General features: G+C 44.6%; 1 protein-coding gene across 3 annotated transcripts in view; it reads right to left on the bottom strand.

The window, feature by feature from the left end:
* Positions 1-273: 273 nt before the first annotated feature.
* Positions 274-21,549, bottom strand: part of LOC132382918 (receptor-type tyrosine-protein phosphatase H-like) — a 79,141-nt gene continuing 57,865 nt past the window's right edge. For all 3 annotated transcript variants that reach the window (XM_059953481.1, XM_059953479.1, XM_059953480.1), the window contains 5 exons: positions 20,560-20,694; positions 17,271-17,393; positions 11,330-11,487; positions 8,028-8,163; positions 274-1,991 (listed from right to left, as the gene is read on the bottom strand). In XM_059953481.1, coding sequence (XP_059809464.1) covers positions 1,854-1,991; positions 8,028-8,163; positions 11,330-11,487; positions 17,271-17,393; positions 20,560-20,694 — 690 coding nt within the window. In that variant the 3' untranslated portion in view covers positions 274-1,853. The remainder of the gene's footprint in view (positions 1,992-8,027; positions 8,164-11,329; positions 11,488-17,270; positions 17,394-20,559; positions 20,695-21,549) is intronic.

Below are 21,549 nucleotides of genomic sequence, written 5' to 3' on the forward strand. Positions count from 1 at the left end.
TGTGGACATCGAGATTGTGGGAGGATTGTGGAGGAAGTGGGTGACTATTGAAAAGGGTGCCAACTGTCTGGAGACTCTGGGCTGGACAAAGACCATGTGGCAGACTATGCAAGAAAGTGAGACAAATAAATATATAATTAGATCTCAGCAGAGACACTGTAATGTTGGGACACACGGACGGAAGCACTGTTCCTTCTCAACTGCGAGGGTGCGCAGCCACACAATGACTGAAATGCTCCTCGTTGTGTGAAGAAAGTCACCGTAGAGACTGTATGAACAGTAGTCTTTTTATTTAATGCACACACTCACAATCAAGCTGACTGTCTTTTAAAGGATGGGGAGGGAGAGGGAGAGAGAAAAAAAGAAAAAACAGCTATTTGCTTTATGGGCTAAACCCAAAAAACACTCTAACAGAGATGAGAAAAAGTTTACAAAATGTGAACGATTTGCTTTGCTGTACTGTACTTCAATATACTCCCCAATTAACACATAAAATCATAAGGATGCGATTTTTCAATCTTCGTTCTAAATATTCATAGTATGCATATTACAAAAAAAACATTTAAAGTGCCATTCAGTTTTCAGACCGTGCAAAAATTTCCTGCTCGGAGCAGTGATTGGTCCATGCAGTGGTTAAAAAAAACATTTAGAGGGAATGTGGATAGAGACAAAACACAGGACAGACACGTAGACAGAGAGAGTTTGATGTAGACAGACCAGTGAGTCACATATAGAGAGTGAGACAGACGTTGAGGGGTTGGTGGAAACGGTGTGAGATACAGACAGAAATAATGAAACAGGCAGAGACGTCGGGGGTAGTCTGATGCAGATGGAGATACACGCAAACACCGAGACAGACACTGATGCACTGGAGCAGATAGAAAACTGGAGGCAGAATGCACAGACGGTGATTTGGAGAGTTTGGACGCAGTTAACTGTGCAGTAATGGTACCCTAATGACTACAAAAAAATTGGAAAGGAGATGTCGCAGCAACATTCGATGGCTCTGGCCCCATGTTCACTAGAATTTAGAAGAATGAGGGGTGACCTCATTGAAACCTATTGAATGTGGATGACCTCAATAGAGTACATGTGGAGGGGATATTTCTAATGATGAGAGAGTCTAAGACCAGAGGGCATAGACTCAGAATAGAGGGTTGTCCTTTTAGAATGGAGATGAGGAGGAATTTCTTTAGCTAGATAGTGGTGAATCTGTGGAATTCATTGCCACAGGCAGTTGAGGAGGTCAAGTCTTTATGTATAGTTAGGGCAGAGGTTGATAGATTCTTGATTGGTCAGGGCATGAAGGGATATGGGGAGAAGGCAGGAGATTGGGGCTGAGAGGACAATTGGATTTGCCATGATGAAATGGCGGAGCAGACTCAATGGGCCAAACGGCCTAATTCAGCTCCTGTATCTTATCGTCTTAGAGTATTATTACAGTGCCAGTAATCAACAATGGGGGTTTGATTCCCACTGTTGTCTCTAAGGAGTTTGTACGTTCTCCCTTGTATGTGAGGGTTTTGTTTCAGATGCTCTGGGTCTCTCATTCCAAAGATGTGCAGGTTAGAGATTGGGTTAGTGGATTGAGGACATGGTGTGTCGGTGACACTTGCGGGCTGCCCCCCAGCACAGTCCGTGCTGGTTTGATTTGGCGCAAGCGATGCGGTTCACTGTAGGTTTCGATGTACATGCGAGAAATTGAGTTAATCTAACACTCTGGCGATTTCAGTGTGGTCTCCACAGCGTCTATGGTGCTAGAAAAGAGGGGGGAAGTAAACACAAACACGCTTACAGGCAGAGTGCAACATGTATCCATGGCAACGTGACTGGCTGGGACAGTCCGGCAGCTCTTAAATAACAGCTTGATATTCGTTGCTGTCTCTGATGCTCTCATAGACGTGGCCCTCGTCGTTCTGATAGGTGTGATCAGTATTCCATTTCCTTTCAATTGTGTCCAGAATGCACTGGTGTAAGAAGATATACAGAGCCTAAAGAAAAGCAGAAGATTGAAATGTTACTCACAGTGAGATGAGCCGAGCCATTCCTACAGAAGGTAAACTGTAGTTATAAAGAGTAGACGGCTCCAATTTGCCTACCAGAGCAATAGGTCCACAGCAGACACCATCTCATTGGCTCTTGACTCAACCCTGGAACATCTGGATGCCTTTTATGAACTACATCTTGGCATTCAACACCATCATCCCCACTAAACTAATCAATAGGCTGCAAGGCCTTGGTCTCAACACCTCCTTGCACAATTGGATCCTCACACGCAGACCCCGGTCACTTCGGATTGGCAACATCTCCTCCATGATCTCCAACTCAAGCTGTATGCTTAGCCCCCTGCTCTATTTGCTGTACACTTATGTGAGGCTAAGCGCAGCTCCAATGTTGTATTCAAGTTTACCGACAAAACCACTGTCATGGGCCGAATCAGCATACGGGAGGGAGAATGAAAATCTGGCTGAGTGGTGCCACAAGAACAACCTCTCACTCAATGTCAGCAAGACCTAGGACCTGATTATTGACTTCAGGAGGAAGCCAGAAGTCCCTGAGCAGATCCTGATCAGAGGATAAGAGGTGGAGAGGGTCATTAACTTTAAATTCCTCAGTGCTATCATTTTTGAGGACCTGTTCTGGGCCCAGCAAGCAAGTGCAATTATGAAGAAAGCACGGCAGCACTTCTACTTCCATAGGAGTTTGCGAAGATTTAGCATGACATCTAATACTTTGACAAACTTCTGTAGGTGTGTGGTGGAGAGTGTACCGAGTGGCCGCATTACAACCTGGTGTGGAAACACCGATATCCAACAAAAACTCGTGGATACAGCCCAGTCCGTCATGGGTAAAGCTGTCCCCACCACTGAGCACATCTTCATGGAGTGTCATCACAGAAAAGCAGCAGCCATCATCAGGGACCCCCACCACCTAGGCCATGCTCTCTTCTCGCTGCTGCCATCAGGAAGAATGTACAGGAGCCTCAGGACTCGCACCACCAGGTTCAGGAATGGTTGTTACCCTTCAACCATTGGGCTCTTGAACCAAAGAGGATAACTTGGACTCTCCTTCAAAGACTCTTCGTCTCATGGTCTCTATACATACTGTTTATTTGCTTATTATTATTATTATTATTATTATTTCTTTCATTTTGCACTTGCACAGTCTGTTGTCTTTTGCACCTTGGTTGAACGCCCAAGTTGGTGTGGTCTTACATGGATTCTGTTATGGTTATTATTCTATTATGGACATATTGAGTAAATGAATCTCAATGTTGCATATGGTGGCATATTTGTACTTTGATAATAAATATTTTTACCTTGAACTTTGAATTTTGAACTTTAATGGTTTTCACTGGCAGCAGACCTACAGGGGCTTTTCAAAGTTTGAAGTTCAAAAGACCAAAGTAAATTACTATCAAAGTACGTGCATGTCTCCATGTACAACCCTGAGATTCATTTTCTTGCAGGCATTCACAGGAAAATAAAGAAGTACAATACGTTCGGTGAAAAGTTACATACAAAGATGTGCAGACAATCAATGTGCAAAAGCAGAGACACTGTGAAAATACAGTTTTACAAGCTTAGGAATTACCATCTCAATTAACTATTGGATTACTGTCGCAGAAGCCTGAAGGCACACACTCAGCGATTCAGGAACAATTTCTTCCCCTCTGCCATCCGATTTCTAAATAGACATAGAACCCATGAATACTAACTCACTTCTTTTTTATTTGTTTCTGCTTTTGCACTACTTATTTTAATTTAACTATTTATATATACTTACTGTAATTCAATTTGTTTCTATATTTACTCTGTATTACATTGTGCTGCTGCTAAGTTAACAAATTACACAACATATGCTGGTGATATTAAACCTGGTTCAGATTCTGATTCTATAGACAATAAAAACCCACTGACTCCACCACTACTTTATTATTTCCTGTCAGTCACCTTATGTACAGCACAGTGTCACTTTCCGGTCGTACAATTAACCTATGTATATAAGCTATCTTATGTATTTATTGTGTAGGCCAGCTAGTGGCGTGGTGGCGTAGTGGCATCAGTGCTGGACTTTGGAGCTCAGGCTCCTGAGTTCGAATCCAGCCGGCTCCAAAAAACTTGGAGAGGGATGGGTTCCGCCTGGTTTCAGATGCCTGAGACACACCATATGATGAGCAATCACCAAAAAGATCAGTCCAAAAAGCTTGTCATGACAGAGCCCCAACGACCCCCACTGGGAGTTAAGGGCACATTTGTTGTGTGTGTGTTTTGGTACTATTGTGTTCTTGATCTCTTGTAGTTTTCTTTGTGCTACATCAGATTCTCCTTTATACTTATGTACATGAAATGACATTAAACAATCTTGAATCTTATATCTATGTGTATAACCTATCTTATGTACTTATATTTATTATTTTTCTCGTGTTTTTGTATTGGATCCAGGGTATCAATAGTTTAATTAAACTTGTGCACTGGAAATGATATTAAACAATCTTGAATCTTCAATCTACCAAGCCTGCAGTGATCATCAATCACCTACTTACAGAATCAGAATGAGAATCAGGTTTATTATCATCGGTCTGTGTCGTGGAATTTGTTAACTTAGCAGCTGCAGCTCATAATATAGAAGAAAATAATAATAAAAATAATAAATAATCAATAATATTGAATAGAGTAAAAATCATGCAAAAACAGAAATAATATATATTAAAAAAATGAGGTGTGGTGTTACCACATGCAGTGATGTGCCAATATTACAGGTTCAATGTCCACTTAGCAGAGGGGAAGAAGCTGTTCCTCGAAGATGTCCTGGGTACTTTGTAGGCTAGTACCCAAGATGGAGCCAACTAAATTTATGACCCTCTGCAGCTTCTTTCACTCCTGTACATCAATCCCACTATATTCTCCCACATTCCTCCCAAATCTTCTTTAATTCTACTTTAATTTTACTACTTTTAATTCTAATTTAATTCATGCACACACAAAGGCAGTGGGCAGTTTATAGCACACTACAACCCGTCTGGAGGAAATTGGAATGGTCAGAGGGTGTAGGTGCACACAGGGGACACTAGAGGGCAGGATTGCACACAGGACTGGAGAACTTGGAGGCAGCCGCTCGACAAGTGCACCATTGAACAGTCACTACAGGCGAGTCAAGTTCAAGCCAAGTTTATTGTCATTTAACTATAGACGTGTATACCATTAAATGAGACAATGTTTCTCCGGACTAGGAGAAACACATGACACACGCATAATACACAATTGTAGACATGACATGTAGAACACCCAATAACTTGGGAAAGTAAGGGTTAAATCTACAGATGAATTATACAAAGATAAACAAAACAATGTGCATAAATTAAATATTGTAGAGTACAGTACAAATTATCTGGTGACACTTTGAATGCGATGTGGCGGGGAGTTCAGAAGCCTAATGGCCTGAGGGAAGAAACTGTTTCCCATCCTGACCGTTCTTGTCTTTATGCATCGGAGTCTCCTGCCTGATGGTAGAAAGTCAAAGAGGATGCTGGGTGGAGGGGTGGGATCCTTGATAATACCAAGGGCCCTGCATATGTAGCACTTCTGATAAATGTCCCCGAAGGATGGTAGGGAGATTCCTATGATCCACTCGGCCGTTCTCACAGTCCTTTGTAGGGATTTCTGGCCCGGTGCTCTGTTGCTCCCAGACCAGATGGAGAGGCAGCTTGTCAGGACACTCTCAATGGTGCTCCTATAAAATTCAGTTAAAATGGAAGCATAAACTGAGTTCAGCAAACTCCCGCTGGCAAGTGTAATCTGTCCCATGGTGGCTAAATACTTGCCACAGGATAACTTTCCAGCTCTATAGAACAGAGCTGTGGGATCTTTGGCATCCACTTGAGAAAACACAAAAGATGGTGTTACTTTACTTTCAGACAGACAAAATGCGGGAGGAACTCAGCAGGTGAGGCAACGTTGATGGAAATAAATAACAAGTCGGCTTGTCGGGCTGAGACCCTTCTTCAGGACTGGAAAGCAAGGTGGGGGGGACACCAGAATAGAAAAGATGGGCTGAGGGGAAGGTGGCAAGTGAAGCCAGGTAGGTGGGAAAGGTCAAGGGCTGGAGAAGGAGGAATATGACAGGAGAAGAGAGTGGACCATGGGAGGAAGGGAAGGTGGAGGTGACCCGGGGGAAGTCATAGGCAGGTGAGAAGAGGTAGAAGGTCAGAGTGGGGAATAGAGGAAGAGCGCAGGGGATGGGAAAAATGTTTGCCAGAAGGAGAAATTAATATTCGTGCCATCAAGCTGGAGGCTACCCAGACGGAATATAAGGTGGTGCTTCAAGAGGACTGACATATCGGAATAGGAATGGGAATTAAAATGTTTGGCCACTAGGAAGTTCCACTTGTAGCAGATGGAGCCGAGGTGCTCGACGATGCGGTCCCTCAGTTTAAGGTCGGCCTCACCAATGTCGGAAGCAATGGATACAGCAGATACACATTTCCTCGCCCGTGTCTCTCAGTGGCCGGACAAGCACAGAAAATTCACCCTCCTTCTGCCTCAATCCGTCCAATGGTCGTACACACCATCTCCTCCGACGGCTTCTCTCTTTTCTGCGTTGCAGCAACTTCAATAGTAGCCCTTGTTAACATTTATCAGCTCCGACTCCAACATGGTGCGCTCAGTCGCCATTGTACATGAAGAAACTCCACACAGTAGCATAGAAACCTCACCGCCAACTAGCGTCTCGGTGGTGAATTGCAGAGTGGCGCAGACTCACAAACGCACAGTTATAAACACCCACAACGGCGCAGGCCGCTTACAAAGGCTGCGGCATAGGCTACTACGCAGAAATATAAATCAGCCTTTAGATCCCACACCACCAGGATCAGGTTACTACCTCTCAACCATCAGGCCCCTGAACCAGTGTGGATAACTTCACTCGTCCCAACACTGAACTGATTCCACAACCGATGGACTCACTTTCAAGGACCCTACAACTCATGTTCTCAATATTTATTACTTTTTGATTTATTATTATTATCGTGTTTCTTTTTCCTTTTTACGCAGTTTGCTGTCTTTTGCACATTGGTTGTCTGTCGGTCTTTGTGTGCAGTTTTGCATTGCTTCTATTGTGTTTCTTTGAATTTACTGTGAAAGCCTGCCAGAAGTGAATCTCAGGGTTGTATATGGTGACATATATGTACTTTGATAATTAATTTGCTTTGAACTTTGACTCAGCAGTACACCACTAGAGGCAGCCTCTAGATTTTCTGCTCAAGTCTCATGAATGGGACCCAGATCCAAAACCCTTAGACCAGGAGGCTCCCAACCTTTTTTATGCCATGGACCAATTCTATTAAGACCCCAGGTTGGGAACCCCTGTTTTAGACCTAAACGACAGTGTCACTCATCAAGACTAATGATATGGAATGTGATCATGTGTAGAGACAAAGTCTAGGTAAAAGTCCTTTCACTCGAATATAGATCCCCAGCACCCAGGCCATGCTCTTTACTCCCTGCTGCTATCAGATAGAACGTACAAGAGCCTCAGGACTCACACCACCAGGTTCAAGCACAGTTACAACCCCACGGGGATAACTACACTCATTTCCCCATCCATTGAGATGTTCCCACAACCAGTGATCTCACTTTAAGGACTCTTTTATTTCATGTTCTCATTATTTATTGCTATTTATTTATATTTACATTTGCACAGTTCGTTGTCTTCTGCACTCTGGTTGATCTTTCATTGATCCTGTTATAGTTATTGTTCTATAGATTTGCTGAGTGGAAATGAATCCACAGGAAAATGAATCTCAGGATTGTATATGGTGTCATATATGTACTTTGATAACAAAATTTACTTTGAATGAATTTCCGGTGAAAGAGCACCATGGATGTGTGGGAGGCCAGAGTATTGCCAGCCACTGCGTTTTAGGAATTGCTCAGGTCTTGCCAAGAGGGTGAATATTCTGAGCTGGAGTGGAACTCAACGTGATAATTTATAATGCTGAAGCTGAACCAAAAGCAGAAACTTCTCACCTCAGACTGGACCATGCACGACCGATTCATCCTAATCTTACTGACGACTCCGTGGACATCAACCACTTCCTCCTTTTCTACCTGTTGCAGGAGATAGACAAGGGCTATGAAAGTGCCAGTCCGCCCTGAACCAGAGCTGAAACGAAACAGGATTATCGTCATTTTCAGATTTATATTCTTCTGTCAGTCTCCATGGCAACTTGGCCTGCATTAAAAATTCTGATTAAATAAGGCATTCTTTAGACAATTTTTTTCACCCTCCCAATAAATGTCTCCCTCACTCTGTCAGTAATTCCTTTCCTCCAGCACCCAGTCTAACCTATATGTTAATGCTAATTATGCCCCTCATGCTAGTCCACAGTCCCACTCCTCTCCTCCAGTGGACCGTGCTACTAATTAGCTCTGTCCAGACATTAACCCAGCTCCCTCACATGTCCTTCTGAGGCGTTAATCCTGCCCTTTCAAATGTACTCAGTCACCCCTCTTCCCTATGCTGCATGGTTCTCTCCCATGGTAACTCAGCTCGCACACTGTCATAAACACAAGAGGTGCTGGAAGTCCAGAGCAACACACACAAAATGCGGGAGGAAATCAGCAGGTCAGACGGTATTCATCTTGCCACTTCCATTGCATTTTGACTGTTTTTCTATAAGGCTTCCTTGCCAAAATGGAAAGTGTGCAAGGAGCCGGCCAGATTCGAACTCAGGACCATTTGTCTCAAATGCTGCTACACCAGTGCTTACACTGACAAGGCAGTATCTACGAAGAGGAATAAGCAGTTGTTGTTTCAGGCTGAATCCCTTCATGAAGATTGGAAAGAAAGGGGGAAGAATGCCTAATGAGAAGGTGGAGGAGGGGAAGGAGTACAAGCTAGAAGGTGATAGGTGGAGGGGAGGGATGAAGTAAGAAGCTGGGAGGTGATAGGTGGAGAGAGAAGGATGAAGGAAAAAGTTGGGAGGTGAAAGGTGGAGCGAGAAGGATGAAGGAAGAAGCTGGGAGGTGATAGGTGGAGGGGAGGGATGAAGGAAGAAGCTGGGAGGTGATAGGTGGAGGGGAGGGATGAAGGAAGAAGCTGGGAGGTGATAGGTGGAGGGGAGGGATGAAGGAAGAAGCTGGGAGGTGATAGGTGGAGAGAGAAGGATGAAGGAAAAAGTTGGGAGGTGAAAGGTGGAGCGAGAAGGATGAAGGAAGAAGCTGGGAGGTGATAGGTGGAGGGGAGGGATGAAGGAAGAAGCTGGGAGGTGATAGGTGGAGAGAGAAGGATGAAGGAAAAAGTTGGGAGGTGAAAGGTGGAGCAAGAAGGATGAAGGAAGAAGCTGGGAGGTGATAGGTGGAGGGGAGGGATGAAGTAAGAAGCTGGGAGGTGATAGGTGGAGAGAGAAGGATGAAGGAAAAAGTTGGGAGGTGAAAGGTGGAGCGAGAAGGATGAAGGAAGAAGCTGGGAGGTGATAGGTGGAGGGGAGGGATGAAGGAAGAAGCTGGGAGGTGATAGGTGGAGGGGAGGGATGAAGTAAGAAGCTGGGAGGTGATAGGTGGAGAGAGAAGGATGAAGGAAAAAGTTGGGAGGTGAAAGGTGGAGCGAGAAGGATGAAGGAAGAAGCTGGGAGGTGATAGGTGGAGGGGAGGGATGAAGGAAGAAGCTGGGAGGTGATAGGTGGAGGGGAGGGATGAAGTAAGAAGCTGGGAGGTGATAGGTGGAGAGAGAAGGATGAAGGAAAAAGTTGGGAGGTGAAAGGTGGAGCGAGAAGGATGAAGGAAGAAGCTGGGAGGTGATAGGTGGAGGGGAGGGATGAAGGAAGAAGCTGGGAGGTGATAGGTAGAAAATGTGAAGGGCTGGTGAGGAATGAATCTGATAAGAGAGGAGAGTGGACCATGGGAAACAGGGAAGGAGAAGGGGCACCAGGAGGAAATGATAGGTAGGTGAGAAGAGAAAAGGTAAAAGGCTAGAGTGGGGAATTTAAGAAGAGGGAAGGGGAGGAGGAAAAATTACTGAATGAGGGGTGACCTAATTGAAACATATCAAAGGTTGAAAGGCTTTGAAACCCAGTGGATGTGGAGAGGATGTTTTCTATGGTAGGGGAGTCTAAGACTATAGGATACAGCCTCAAAATAGAGAGGTGTCCTTTTAGAATGGAGATAAGGAGGAATTTCTTTAGCTAGAGAGTGGAGAATCTGTTGATTTCATTGCCACATGTGTCTATGAAGGCCAAGTCATTGGGTATATTTAAGGTAGAGGTTGATAGGTTCTTGATTAGTCAGGGCATGAAGGGATACGGGGAGAAGACTGGAGATTGGGACTGAGAGCCTTGGAGCAAGCTTGAGGGGCCAAATAGCCTTATTCTGCACCGATATCTTATGGTCTTATCTGCAGTTTCTTCTGTCTAACTCACTTTGTCATTTGGTAACTTATCCTTCAGAGCTGTGTTGGATTCGATCTCCAGTGATGTCAGTGCAGCTCACTGTCACACAGTAACCCCCTTTCCCAATTTCCCTGCGCAAATGATTGTATCCCTACCGCTTCCCTCACACCATGATATAAGCACTAAAGTACCCACTATCTCTGCTACTTTGTGTATTCAACCAGAACATGCCCATAATTAGTTAACTAGGATACGAAATTAGCACTCAGACCGCTAGTGAACCCCTCTGTAAACCCCTTGTTAAACCACACTTGACATATTATGTTCAGATATGGACCCTCATTATAGGATGTGGAAGTTTTAGAGTGGTGGGGGGGGCAGGTAGATTATAAGGATGCTGCCTGGATTAGAGAGCATGTCTAGGGCTTTTCTCTCTGGAGTGAGGGAAGTGACTGGACAGAAGTGTACAAGATGATAAGACGTATAGGTTAAAAGGGTAGCCAGAGACATCTTCCCCAGAGAGGAAATGGCTGTCGCAAGGGGGCATAATTTTAAGGTGATTGGAGAAAAGTATAGGGGTTGTCAGAGGTGAGATTTTTTTTAAAGCAGAGGGTGGAGTGAATGCCCCACCGGAGGTAGAGGCAGATACATCAGAGACATTTAAGAATCTCTTAGATAGGAAGATGGATGATATAAATATGGAAGAGCTGGATTGATTTTAGATTAGGTGATAAGGTTGGACAACATTGTGGCTGAATGGCCTGCACTGTGCTGTAGTAATCGATGTTCTACTAATGAAGAGTCAGCAGGGCAAATGCTGGAAACAAAGGGAGTGTACGACAGCTCATAAGAAAGCAGTAATGAGATTCTTGAAGGGCCTCTTAAGACATACCCTTAACTGAGAATTGAAGTCCGTACAGACTGAACAAAGGAGATGCTTACCTACAATGTACAACAGGAATTCCTCCCTGACTCCTGTTCAGGTGATTCCAGATCATCCCGTGGAACTGCAGCAGGTTCTCTGTGGTCTTAGGAACATTCTGGTTTGGCCAGGAAGTGAAGTGGAACTGCGTGACTCTGCGTGACTCTGAGGATCCCGCCTAATCGAAGAAGGCAAAGCATCAGTCACAGAGTAAGAATCACAGTCAGGCTCATTGTCACTGTGGTAGACGACTTGAAACTTGTCGCTCTGCAACAGGCGTGCAGCGTGAAGGCAAACAAGACACTTCAAATTAAAAAAAATATATATTATGTGGAATAATGAAGGTTCCTGAGCCCATAAGCAATCTGATGGTGGAGGGGAAGAAGCTGTTCCAGAATTATTGAGTGTGTGTCTTCGTACAGGAAGTGCTCCTGTACTTCCTCCCGGATGGCAGTAACAGGAAGAGGGCATATCCTGGATAGTGAGGGTCTTTAATCATAGAATCATAGAAATCTACAGCAAATTACAGGCCCTTCGGCCCACAATGATGCGCGGACTATGTAATCTACTCTAGAAGGTGCCTAGAATTACCCTACTGCACAGCCTCTATTTTTCTAAGCTCCATGTACCTATCTAAGAGTCTCTTAAAAGACCCTGTTGTATCCACCTCTATCACTGCTGCTGGCAGTGCATTCCACGCACCCACCACACTCTGTGTGAAAAACTTACCTCTGACATCCCTCTTGTACTTACTTTCTAGCACCAAAAACTATGACCCCTCGTGTTAGCCATTTCAGCCCTGGGAAGAAGCATCTGGCTTTCCACATGATCAAAATGCCTCTTATCATCATATACGCCTCTATCAGGTCACCACTCATCCTCCGTCGCTCCAAGGAGAAAAGGCCGAGTTCACTCAACCTATTCTCATAAGGCATGCTCCCCAATCCAGGCAACATCCTTGTAAATCTCCTCTGCACTCTATAGTATCTACATTCTTCCTGTAGTAATGATGGATGGTGCCTTCTTGAGGAAGCATCTCTTGAAGATGTCCTCGATAGTGGGGAGGGTTGTGATCTGAAGGAGCTGGCTGAGTCAACAACGTTCTGCAGCCTCTTGAGATGCTGTGTATTGGGTCTTCCATACCAGACAGTGATGCGACCGGTAAGAATGATCTCCACCATACATCTATAGAAATTTGCATGAGTCTTTGTTAACAAACCTTGAGGAAGTTGAGCTGCTGGCATGCTCTCTTTGTGATTTCTTCAGTGTGTTTGGTCCAGGAGAGATCCTTGGAGATGTTGACACCCAGGAACTTGAAGCTGGGCACACTTTTCTCTGCTGACCCCTCAATGACAACTACTGCGTGCTCTCCTGACTTCCACTTGCTGAAGTCCACAGTCTTTCTGATACTGTTGTGGTGACACCTCCCATCCAGCTGATCTGTCCCACTCCTGTATGCCTCCTCATCACCACCTGTGATTTTACCAACAACAGTGGTATAATCTGCATCTTTATCAACAGAGAAGGGGTTTGTTGCGTCTATTCTGGGGCAGATCACTGCCCTTTGGTCAGGTTGCATGCAATAGTAGGTGACACCCTGGTTCACCGCTTCAGTAGGTGGGCTAAACCGGGTGAGGCCTGGTGAGCGGGGACATGCCTGACCTAGCACGCATACCCAGCCTGGCGGACTGGGTGGGTGGGATTAACACGGGGATTCAACAGCCACCAATGCTCCGTGGAGACCGAAGGGCATGACAAGGCGCAGGAGATGTCATGGTTGTCCACTGCAACCACGGAAGACTCCAGTTTGTCATGACCGATCGTCCCACGGGACCCAGACGCCTGCAGTTCAGAGAGCTGGAACAGCCCCAGTGCAATGGCTTTTCCACTTCAAAAACTCTCCTGCACAGGTTTCAAAAAACTTCTCATTGTCGGGTACAATGGACAACCAATCACCACGAGTGGGAAGTAAAATGTAGGAACAATAAAATAGGCCACAGCCAACTAAGGAACTAAATATCTGGTGAAAGAAAAACAGAAGGAAGTCTGCAGATGCTGGAAATCCAAAGTACCACACACAGAATGCTGGAGGGACTCAGCAGGCCAGGCAGCATCTATGGAGAGGAACAAACAGTCGACGTTTCAGGCTGAGATTCTTCTTCAGGACTGGGACGGAAGAGGAGAAGTCAGGGTAGGAAGTGGGGGGGAGGGGAGGAAGAAGTACAAGGTAGTTGGGGAGGGGGTGAGGTAAAGAGCTGGGAAGTTGATTGGAGAAAGAGATAGAAGGCTGGAGAAGGGGGAATCTGATAGGAGAGGACAGACCATGGAAGAAAAGGAAGGGGGAGCATTAGAGGGAGGTGATGGGCAGGTTATATTTTACTAATCAACTTCAGGATTTCAGGATGTATATCGTATACATTTCTCTGACATTAAATTGAACCTTTGAACCTTTGAACGAAAATCCTTCAACCCCTCCCCTGGTTTCACCTATCCCCTACCACTTTGTATTTCTTCCTCCCCTGCCCCCACCTTCTTATTCTGACTCCTTCCCCCTTCATTTCCAGTCCCGATGAAGGGTCTCAGAGTGATTTGTCGACAGTTTACTCTTTTCTGTAAGTGCTGCCTGACCTACTGAGTTCCTCCAGAATGTTGTTCTGGATTTCTAGCATCTGCAGACCTCCTCCTGTTTGTGATAATGACCACACACACAAAATGCTGGTGGAACACAGCAGGCCAGGCAGCATCTATAGGAAGAAGCACTGTCAACATTTTGGGATGAGACCCTTCGTCAGGACTGACTGAAAGGAAATATAGCAAGAGATTTTAGATTTTACTAAGATCTCTTAGTATCTTTCCTTTCAGTAGGTCCTGGCGAAGGGTCTCGGCCCAAAACGTCGACAGTGCTTCTTCCTATAGATGCTGCCTGGCCTGCTGTGTTCCACCAGCATTTTGTGTGTGTTGTTTGAATTTCCAGCATCTGCAGATTTCCTTGTGTTTGTGATAATGACCAACTAATTTGCTTAAGCAATGTTGGCTATGGACTTTTGGCCAAATCATTTAACAAAAGCCAATGGCATTTTGCATCATTAGCTGTGGGCAGTGAGAGCTTTGGAACAGCTGATGGATAATTGATGGTAGATAGAGGGAGTGCATAGGATAAATTCAAAACAGATCCATAGAAATTGCAGTGTATAAGTGAGACGTAATTGGAACAAGCTCCTCAAGGAAATGATTCATGTATATACAAATGATATTAGAATCAGAATAAGAGAAATAAGGCACAACAGCAGTTATATTTCATTAGGAATTTAAGGAGATTTGGTATGTCACTCACAAATTTTTACAGATGTACCATAGAAAGCATTCTAACTGACAGTATCACTGTCTGGTATAGGGGAGGGAGGTCACTGCATAGGATCGAAATTTAAGCTGCAGAGTTGTCAACTTAGTCAGCTCTATCATGGGCACTAGCCTCTCCAGGATAGTTCAAGTAGCAATGCCTCAAAAAGGACCCCCATCACAGGTTCTCATTGTTCTCATTGCTACCATCTGGAAGGAGGTGGTACAGGAGTCTGAAGACACATACTCAACGATTCAGTAACAGCTTCTTCCTCTCTGCTGTCCAATTTCTGAATGGACATTGAACCCCTGAACCCTACCTCACTATTTTTTTATTTCTATTTTTGCACTATTTAATTGAACTATTATATTTATATAAAAAAATGCTGGGGGTTAACCTTGCGATAGGCTGGTGCCCTATCCGGGCGGAGGGGGGGTGTGGCCGGCCTGATAAGCCTATAAGGCTTAGGACAGACTTTAACTTTAACTAATAACATCAGCACACGTCATGGAATTTGTTGCTTTGTGGCAACAGTACAATGCAATTCATAATAATAGAAAAAACTGTAAAATTGTAACCTTAAGTTACAAAAAGAAAGGGAAAATACTGAGGAAATATTCATGGGTTCAATGTCCATTCAGAAATCTGATGATGGAGGGGAAGAAGCTGTTCCTGAATCACTGAGTGTGTGTCTTCAGGCTCCTGTATCTCCTCCCTGATGGTAGTTACCTGAGCAATTTGAGACAAATGTACAAATTTTGGGAGGACCTTGGTTAGTTTTCCTGTAGTTACATCTGGGTTATTTTCAATTGAATGATGATTGTGATCATATGACGATCTGGATGATAATGTGGTTAACTGGATCAGCAAATCTGTGGATGACACCAAGTCTGGGGCTGTAGTGACAGTGAGGAAGGATATCATGGCTTGCAGCGGGATCTGGCCCAGCAGACAAAAAGGCTGAAAAATGCAGACGGAATTGAGTGCGGACATGTGGGAGATGCTGCACTTCGGTAGGACCAACCAGGGTAGGCCTTACAGAGGAGTGTGGTGGAACAAAGGGATCTGGGAATACAGGCCCGTAATTAATTGAAAATGGCATCTGAGGTAGTTAGGGTCCTAAAGAAAGCATTTGGCACAATGGTCTTCATAAGTCAAAGTATTGAGCACAGGAGATTGGATGTTATGTTGAAGTTGTATAGACATTGGTGAGGTCTAATTTGGAGTATTGTGTGCAGTTTTGGTTGGTCACCTACCTTCAGGAAAGATATAAATAATGTTCAAAGAGTATAGAGAAAATTTACAGGGAAGTTGTTGTGTCTGGAGGACCTGAGCTATAAGGAAAGATCGAATAGGTTAGGACTTTAATCCTTGGAACATAGAAGGTGGAGAGGAGATTTGATAGGGGTATGCAAAATTATGAGGGTTATAGATAGGGTAAATGCAAGCAGGCTTTTTCAACTGAGGTTGGATGGGACTACAACTCGAGGTCATGGGTTAAGGATGGTGAAGTGTTTAAGGGGAGCACAAGGGGGAACTTTGTCACTCAGAGAGTCTTGAGAGTGCAGAATGAGTTGCCAGTGCAAGTGGTCCATGCGAGCTCGATTTCAACCTTTCAGTGAAGTTTGGATAGGTACATGGGTGCTAGGGAAATGGAAGGCTATGGTCCTGGCACAGGTTGATGGGAGTAGGCAGCTTAAATGGTTTGGCATGGACTAGATAGGCTGAAGGCCCTGCTTGTGTTATGTACTTTTCTATGACTCTGTGATTCTAAGACATAGGAGCAGAATTAGGCCATTCAGCCCATCCATCATGACTCTGCCATTCCATCATGGCTAATTTATTAACTCTTTCAACCCTATTCTCCTGCTTTCTCCCCATAACCTTTGACACCCTGACTAGTCAAGAACCTATTAACCCCCACTTTAAACATACCCAGTGACTTGGCCTTCACAGCCGTCTCTGGCAATGGGATTCCACAGATTCACTAATCTCTGGCTGAAGTTCTTCCTCAACTCTGTTCCAAAAGGATGACCTTCTGTTCTGAGGCTGTGCGCTCTGGTCCTAGATTCCCCCACTGTAGGAAACATCCTATCCATGTCCACTTCAATATCTGATAGGTTTCAATGAGATGCCCCCTCATTCTTCTAAATTCCAGCAATTGCAGGCCCAAGCCCATCAAATGCTCTTCATTCCCAGAATGATTCCCTTTCAATTCCAAGATCATTCCCCTGTACCTCTTTTGGTTCCTCACCAGCACATTCCTTCCTTAGATAAGGGGCTCAAAGCAGCTCACAATACGCCAAGTGCAGTCTGACCAATGCCTTAAAGTAGCACTCAGAAAATGCTGGAGGAACTCAGCAGGCCAGGCAGCATCTGTGGAAAAGAATAAACAGTCAACATTTCAGACCGAGACCCTTCATCAGGGCTGGGAAAATGTCCAGTCCTGCTGAAGGGTCCCAGCCCAAAACGTCGACAGTTTGCTCTGTCCTGCAGCATTTTGTGCATGTTCCTTTGACTCCCTGCATCAGTAGATTTTCTCTTGTTTGGAATGCCTTTTAGAGTCTCAGTTAGCAATCAGCTAGTTCTCCACGGTGGTCTCTTTGTAATTAACTCTTCACCTTTTCGATATTAAATTTCCTGGTTGTCCAAGCAGAGCAGAGGTTCACTGAAATGACATTCACCGTGACGTCCCCGTAGGCCTCAGTCTTGTCATCCTTTGGCCAGTATTGTTCGCATTTGCTCTGGAAACAAAACAGTTATAAGAATGATCAGAGGACTAATGGGAGAAGGAGCTGGCTTTGCAATCCTTGTCCCAGCGAGCCATGGCACTAAACGCAACCAAGCACTTTCACTCTGGTTTCCAAGTTGGAAGATTCCAAGTTCAAACTACTCTTCACAATCAGAATCAGGTTTAATATCACCGACAAATGTCGTGAATTTGTTTTAACTTTACAGCAGCAGTACGTGATAAATAGATAGAGAATAAACTGAGTTACATTAGTTTTATATATATATATATATGTATGTTGATTAAATAGATAAAATAAGTAGTGCAGAAATAAAGAAATAGTAAGATGGGTTCAATGTCCATTTAAAAACCAGATGGCAGAGGAGGAAGATGCTGTTTCTGAATCACTAAGTGGGTGTCTTTACATCCTGTTTCTGTACATCTTTCCTGACAGAGATGGTGTGAAGCAGGCATGTCCTGGGTGGTGGGACTGGACCCAGACTTCTGAGGTCAAGAGAGTGGAACTGCCCCAATGCAATGGCATTTCCACTTCAAAAACCTTCCCGCACAGGTCTCCTGTCATCATTAGACATGACAGACAACCACCAAACTCTTTGAGCAGGCAAGTTCTAGATGCCATTCAAGATTAAGTTCTCTGGATGGATAAGATTTGCCTCAGTCTGCCCTTAACCATTTTGCTGGATACAGAAGCAACTAAAGGAAGGAAACGCTTCACAGAAAAATATGATATCTCATCCCCAGTTTTGGTGAAGTAGGGAGATGCAGGTAAATCAAAGTTCAAGGATTAACTTTATTCACATGACATGCGTAATGAATTTCTGTGGTGCGTTGGTTGGGGCGCGACATGCAACAAAAAAGCAATAGCATTTAACAATTATAAAGAGTAAAGAATTATATAAAATATGAAGTTAGAGGTTAAAGTATGGATATGAGATATAACATGCAAAGTTATATAAGATACGAGTTACATCCCCACTGCATATCCCCTGGTGGCTGCTTTGACACTGGGTGTCAGCTGTTGTCCGAATTCACTTATGTCAGAGACAGTTTCTTAAATCTGTGCTATACCAATTCTCTGATAAAATATGTTTGCGTCACCATAGATTAATACTGGGCATGTGTTGCAGTACATTGTCTTAACTTATCTGCTCTCCTGTGGGAGGCGGGAATTAGCTCGTGGAAGAAGCATTGTAGCCTCTTCCACTAGCTTCCATTTACTAATGATGTCGTAGCGCCGCTAGGGTTTAAATCTAGCACACGTTCCCTTTTCCTCTTGGGTCATAATCGAACAGGTAGATGAAGGTGCCATGGATACGGTAGATGGGGGAGGGAGGGAGGTGTGCTGCAGTGCAGAGGGCCCAAGTGCACACTTTAGATAGGCATTTGACACTGTGTGTATGTTTCACGTTTGCTTTGGCCTGCTCCTTCGGACACTCAGTTTAGGTAGGTATCTGTAACTGAGTTTAGTTTGAAGGGTTACCAAATGTTTAGTATCTGTCTTGTCTTGTAAATAAATAGTTAACCTGCTTACTGGAAATCTTTCTCCTATTGTCCACTCCCCTCCCCTATCAGATTCTTCCTTCTCTAGCCCTTGACCTTTCCCAACCACTTGTCTTCACCTATCACCTTCCAGCCAGCCTCTTCTGCCTCCCCCCAACTTTTTTATTCTGTCATCATCCCCCTTCCTTCTCAGTGCTGAAGAAGGGTCTCAGTCCCAACGTCGACTGCTTACTCCTTTTCATAGTTGCTGCCTGCCCTGTTGAGATCCTCCAGCATTTTTGTGTGTTTACTGGTAACGAGTCTCTTCTGTCCCCACTCACCAAACCCGTGAACCTGATTTCCCACAACAAAATGAAACAAGTGAAACAGATCTGGAAAGCTCATGGTTTAATATACCATAAGGCTATTCAATAATAATCAGGCCAAGAATTGTGCACAAGATGCCCAACCTGTTCAGCTAATGCATCACCAGTTTACAATGTAGGTGCAATTCTGGGATTATGTACTGTCACAGATCTATAACATCCAAGGGGACCACACCTTGTCCTGGTTTGTAGGCTTGCGCGCCTCAGTGACCAGGAGAGTGATGTTGGCTGGACTCTCAGGGCTTAATGTTTTAGCTCTTGATAAGGTCACCCATATCAAACAGGTCAAAGGGTAGAGGCCAGACTAAGAGTGGTCCACTGGTCCACCAGGTTCGGAATCCAGCTCGGGGCTAACAATCCTGACTGGTGCAAAAAAAACACTGTTAAGGAAACAGCAATGAGTATTCCTGAGTCTCCACCCAGGACTTGCAAGACTGATAGTAGTGAAAACCAAGCTACTGGCATGATGAAGGAAGCCCTGAACACCATCAGAGATGGAGGACCTTCATGGTTGCCCTGAACACGGTGGTGTAACGGGCTATGGAGATGTTCTTCGTACGCACACCCTCTCGAAGAGGCTCCTGATTTGCTGGTTTGAATGGAAGTCTCCAAGGAGTCTGTGGGTTTTATAGTAGGGGTGAGTTTATAGCAGGGAGTATTTTGATAACAGAGAAAGGCACGACACAGCTGTCATGGGGAGCAGGGGGTAGAAGCCCCCCCACCCTACAACAGCCTAAAGATGGATTAAAGAACAGATGCTAAAGATGCAGATAGGAGGGAATGCCATTATGGAATGGAACAACCTCAAAGACATGAAGGTGATGAATTATGGTCTCTATAAAATTTAAAAAATGGTTTGTTTTGAGGGAGAAGATTGAAGCTACTTTCCAATGACTTAATGGAGGTAGATCTTTTCTTGCAAATAACAAATGTGCATATAATTTGATTTGCTCTGAATTTATTGCTGTATGCTAGAAGACCTAACTGAACAGTAGTTGACACACAATGCTATTAGTGCCATGGGCATTGGAGTGTTGAGTTCAATCCTGACATCCTCTGTAAGGAGTCTCTGTATGCCCTCCTCATGCAATGCATGAGGTTTCCTCTGGGAGCTCCAGTTTCCTCCCACTGTCCAAAGATGAAGGAGGTAGGTTAATTGGTCATTGTAAATTGACCCATGATTAGGTTAGGGTTAGATCAGTGGTTGTTGGCGACGCAGCTTGAAGGATGGGAAGGGATTTTGCTGTGATGTGTCTCCAAATAACAGAGAATAAATAAAAATTCGGGACTCACCTGATTTTGCTCCGCACATTTGGTCAGCATCACAATGACCTCTGACTTCTGCTCCCAAATCATGCGCCAGAAGTCCACCACTGTATTCGGCAGGGGTCCCTGTGTAGCAATGAACGCCTTTTCGCGATTGTAGCCCTACAGAAAACCAGAAGGAGAACTCTGAAGAAGCCAACAGAAGTAAAAGAAAAACCCGAGGTGTGAGATGCCCTGCTGGCTGGAGATGAGAAAGCAAGGGGTGGAGTAAAAAGATGGAGTCTGGTAGAGTTCTACTCAACTAAAACCCAAAGACCTCCCAGTAAATTCTCCAATCATTCACCCTAAGATGCTAAAGCAGAGCTGATACATTTGGGCATCTAGGTGTGAGGTTAAGTTTATAGGTAAAGTTTCCTCTCAATATGATCTTGTAGCAGGCAAAAACACGAGATTTTGCATTTGCTGGAAATCTCGAGCAGCTCACATAAAACACTGGTGGGGTAGCATCTATGAAGAGGAATAAAGAGCTGATGTTTTGGGCTGAGATCCTTTATCATTGGAAAGGAAGAGGGAAGAAGCCAGAATAAAGGGGGTGGGTGAGAGGGGTACAAGATAGCAGGTCATAGGTGAAACCAGGTGAGTGGGAAATAGAGTAGGTAATGAAGAGGGAATGAGGCTGGGAGAGGATAGCTGGAAGATGTAAAGGGCAGGATTCCCTAAGATTAAAAGATGCCAGTTGAGGTGGTCCCTAATCTGTGTTGGGTCTCACCGTTGCAGAGGACACTGAGAGCAATAGATGTCCCCGACAGACTCGCAGGTGAGGTGTTGCCTGAACCAGAAAGATTGAATGGCAAGAGAGGAGGCGTAGCACTTGACAGGGGAGGGGAAGATGTGCCTTTGTAATAGGATCCTGTTGAAGATGATGGACATTATGGAGGCTCATGGGGGTGGTAGGAGAAGACAAGGGGGATGAAAGTGGGATGATAGGGTGAGGGCAGATGTGGGGTGTACCAGGTA

Source organism: Hypanus sabinus, chromosome 29, assembly GCF_030144855.1.
Source record: "Hypanus sabinus isolate sHypSab1 chromosome 29, sHypSab1.hap1, whole genome shotgun sequence".
In the NCBI taxonomy this organism is placed as follows: Eukaryota; Metazoa; Chordata; class Chondrichthyes; order Myliobatiformes; family Dasyatidae; genus Hypanus; species Hypanus sabinus.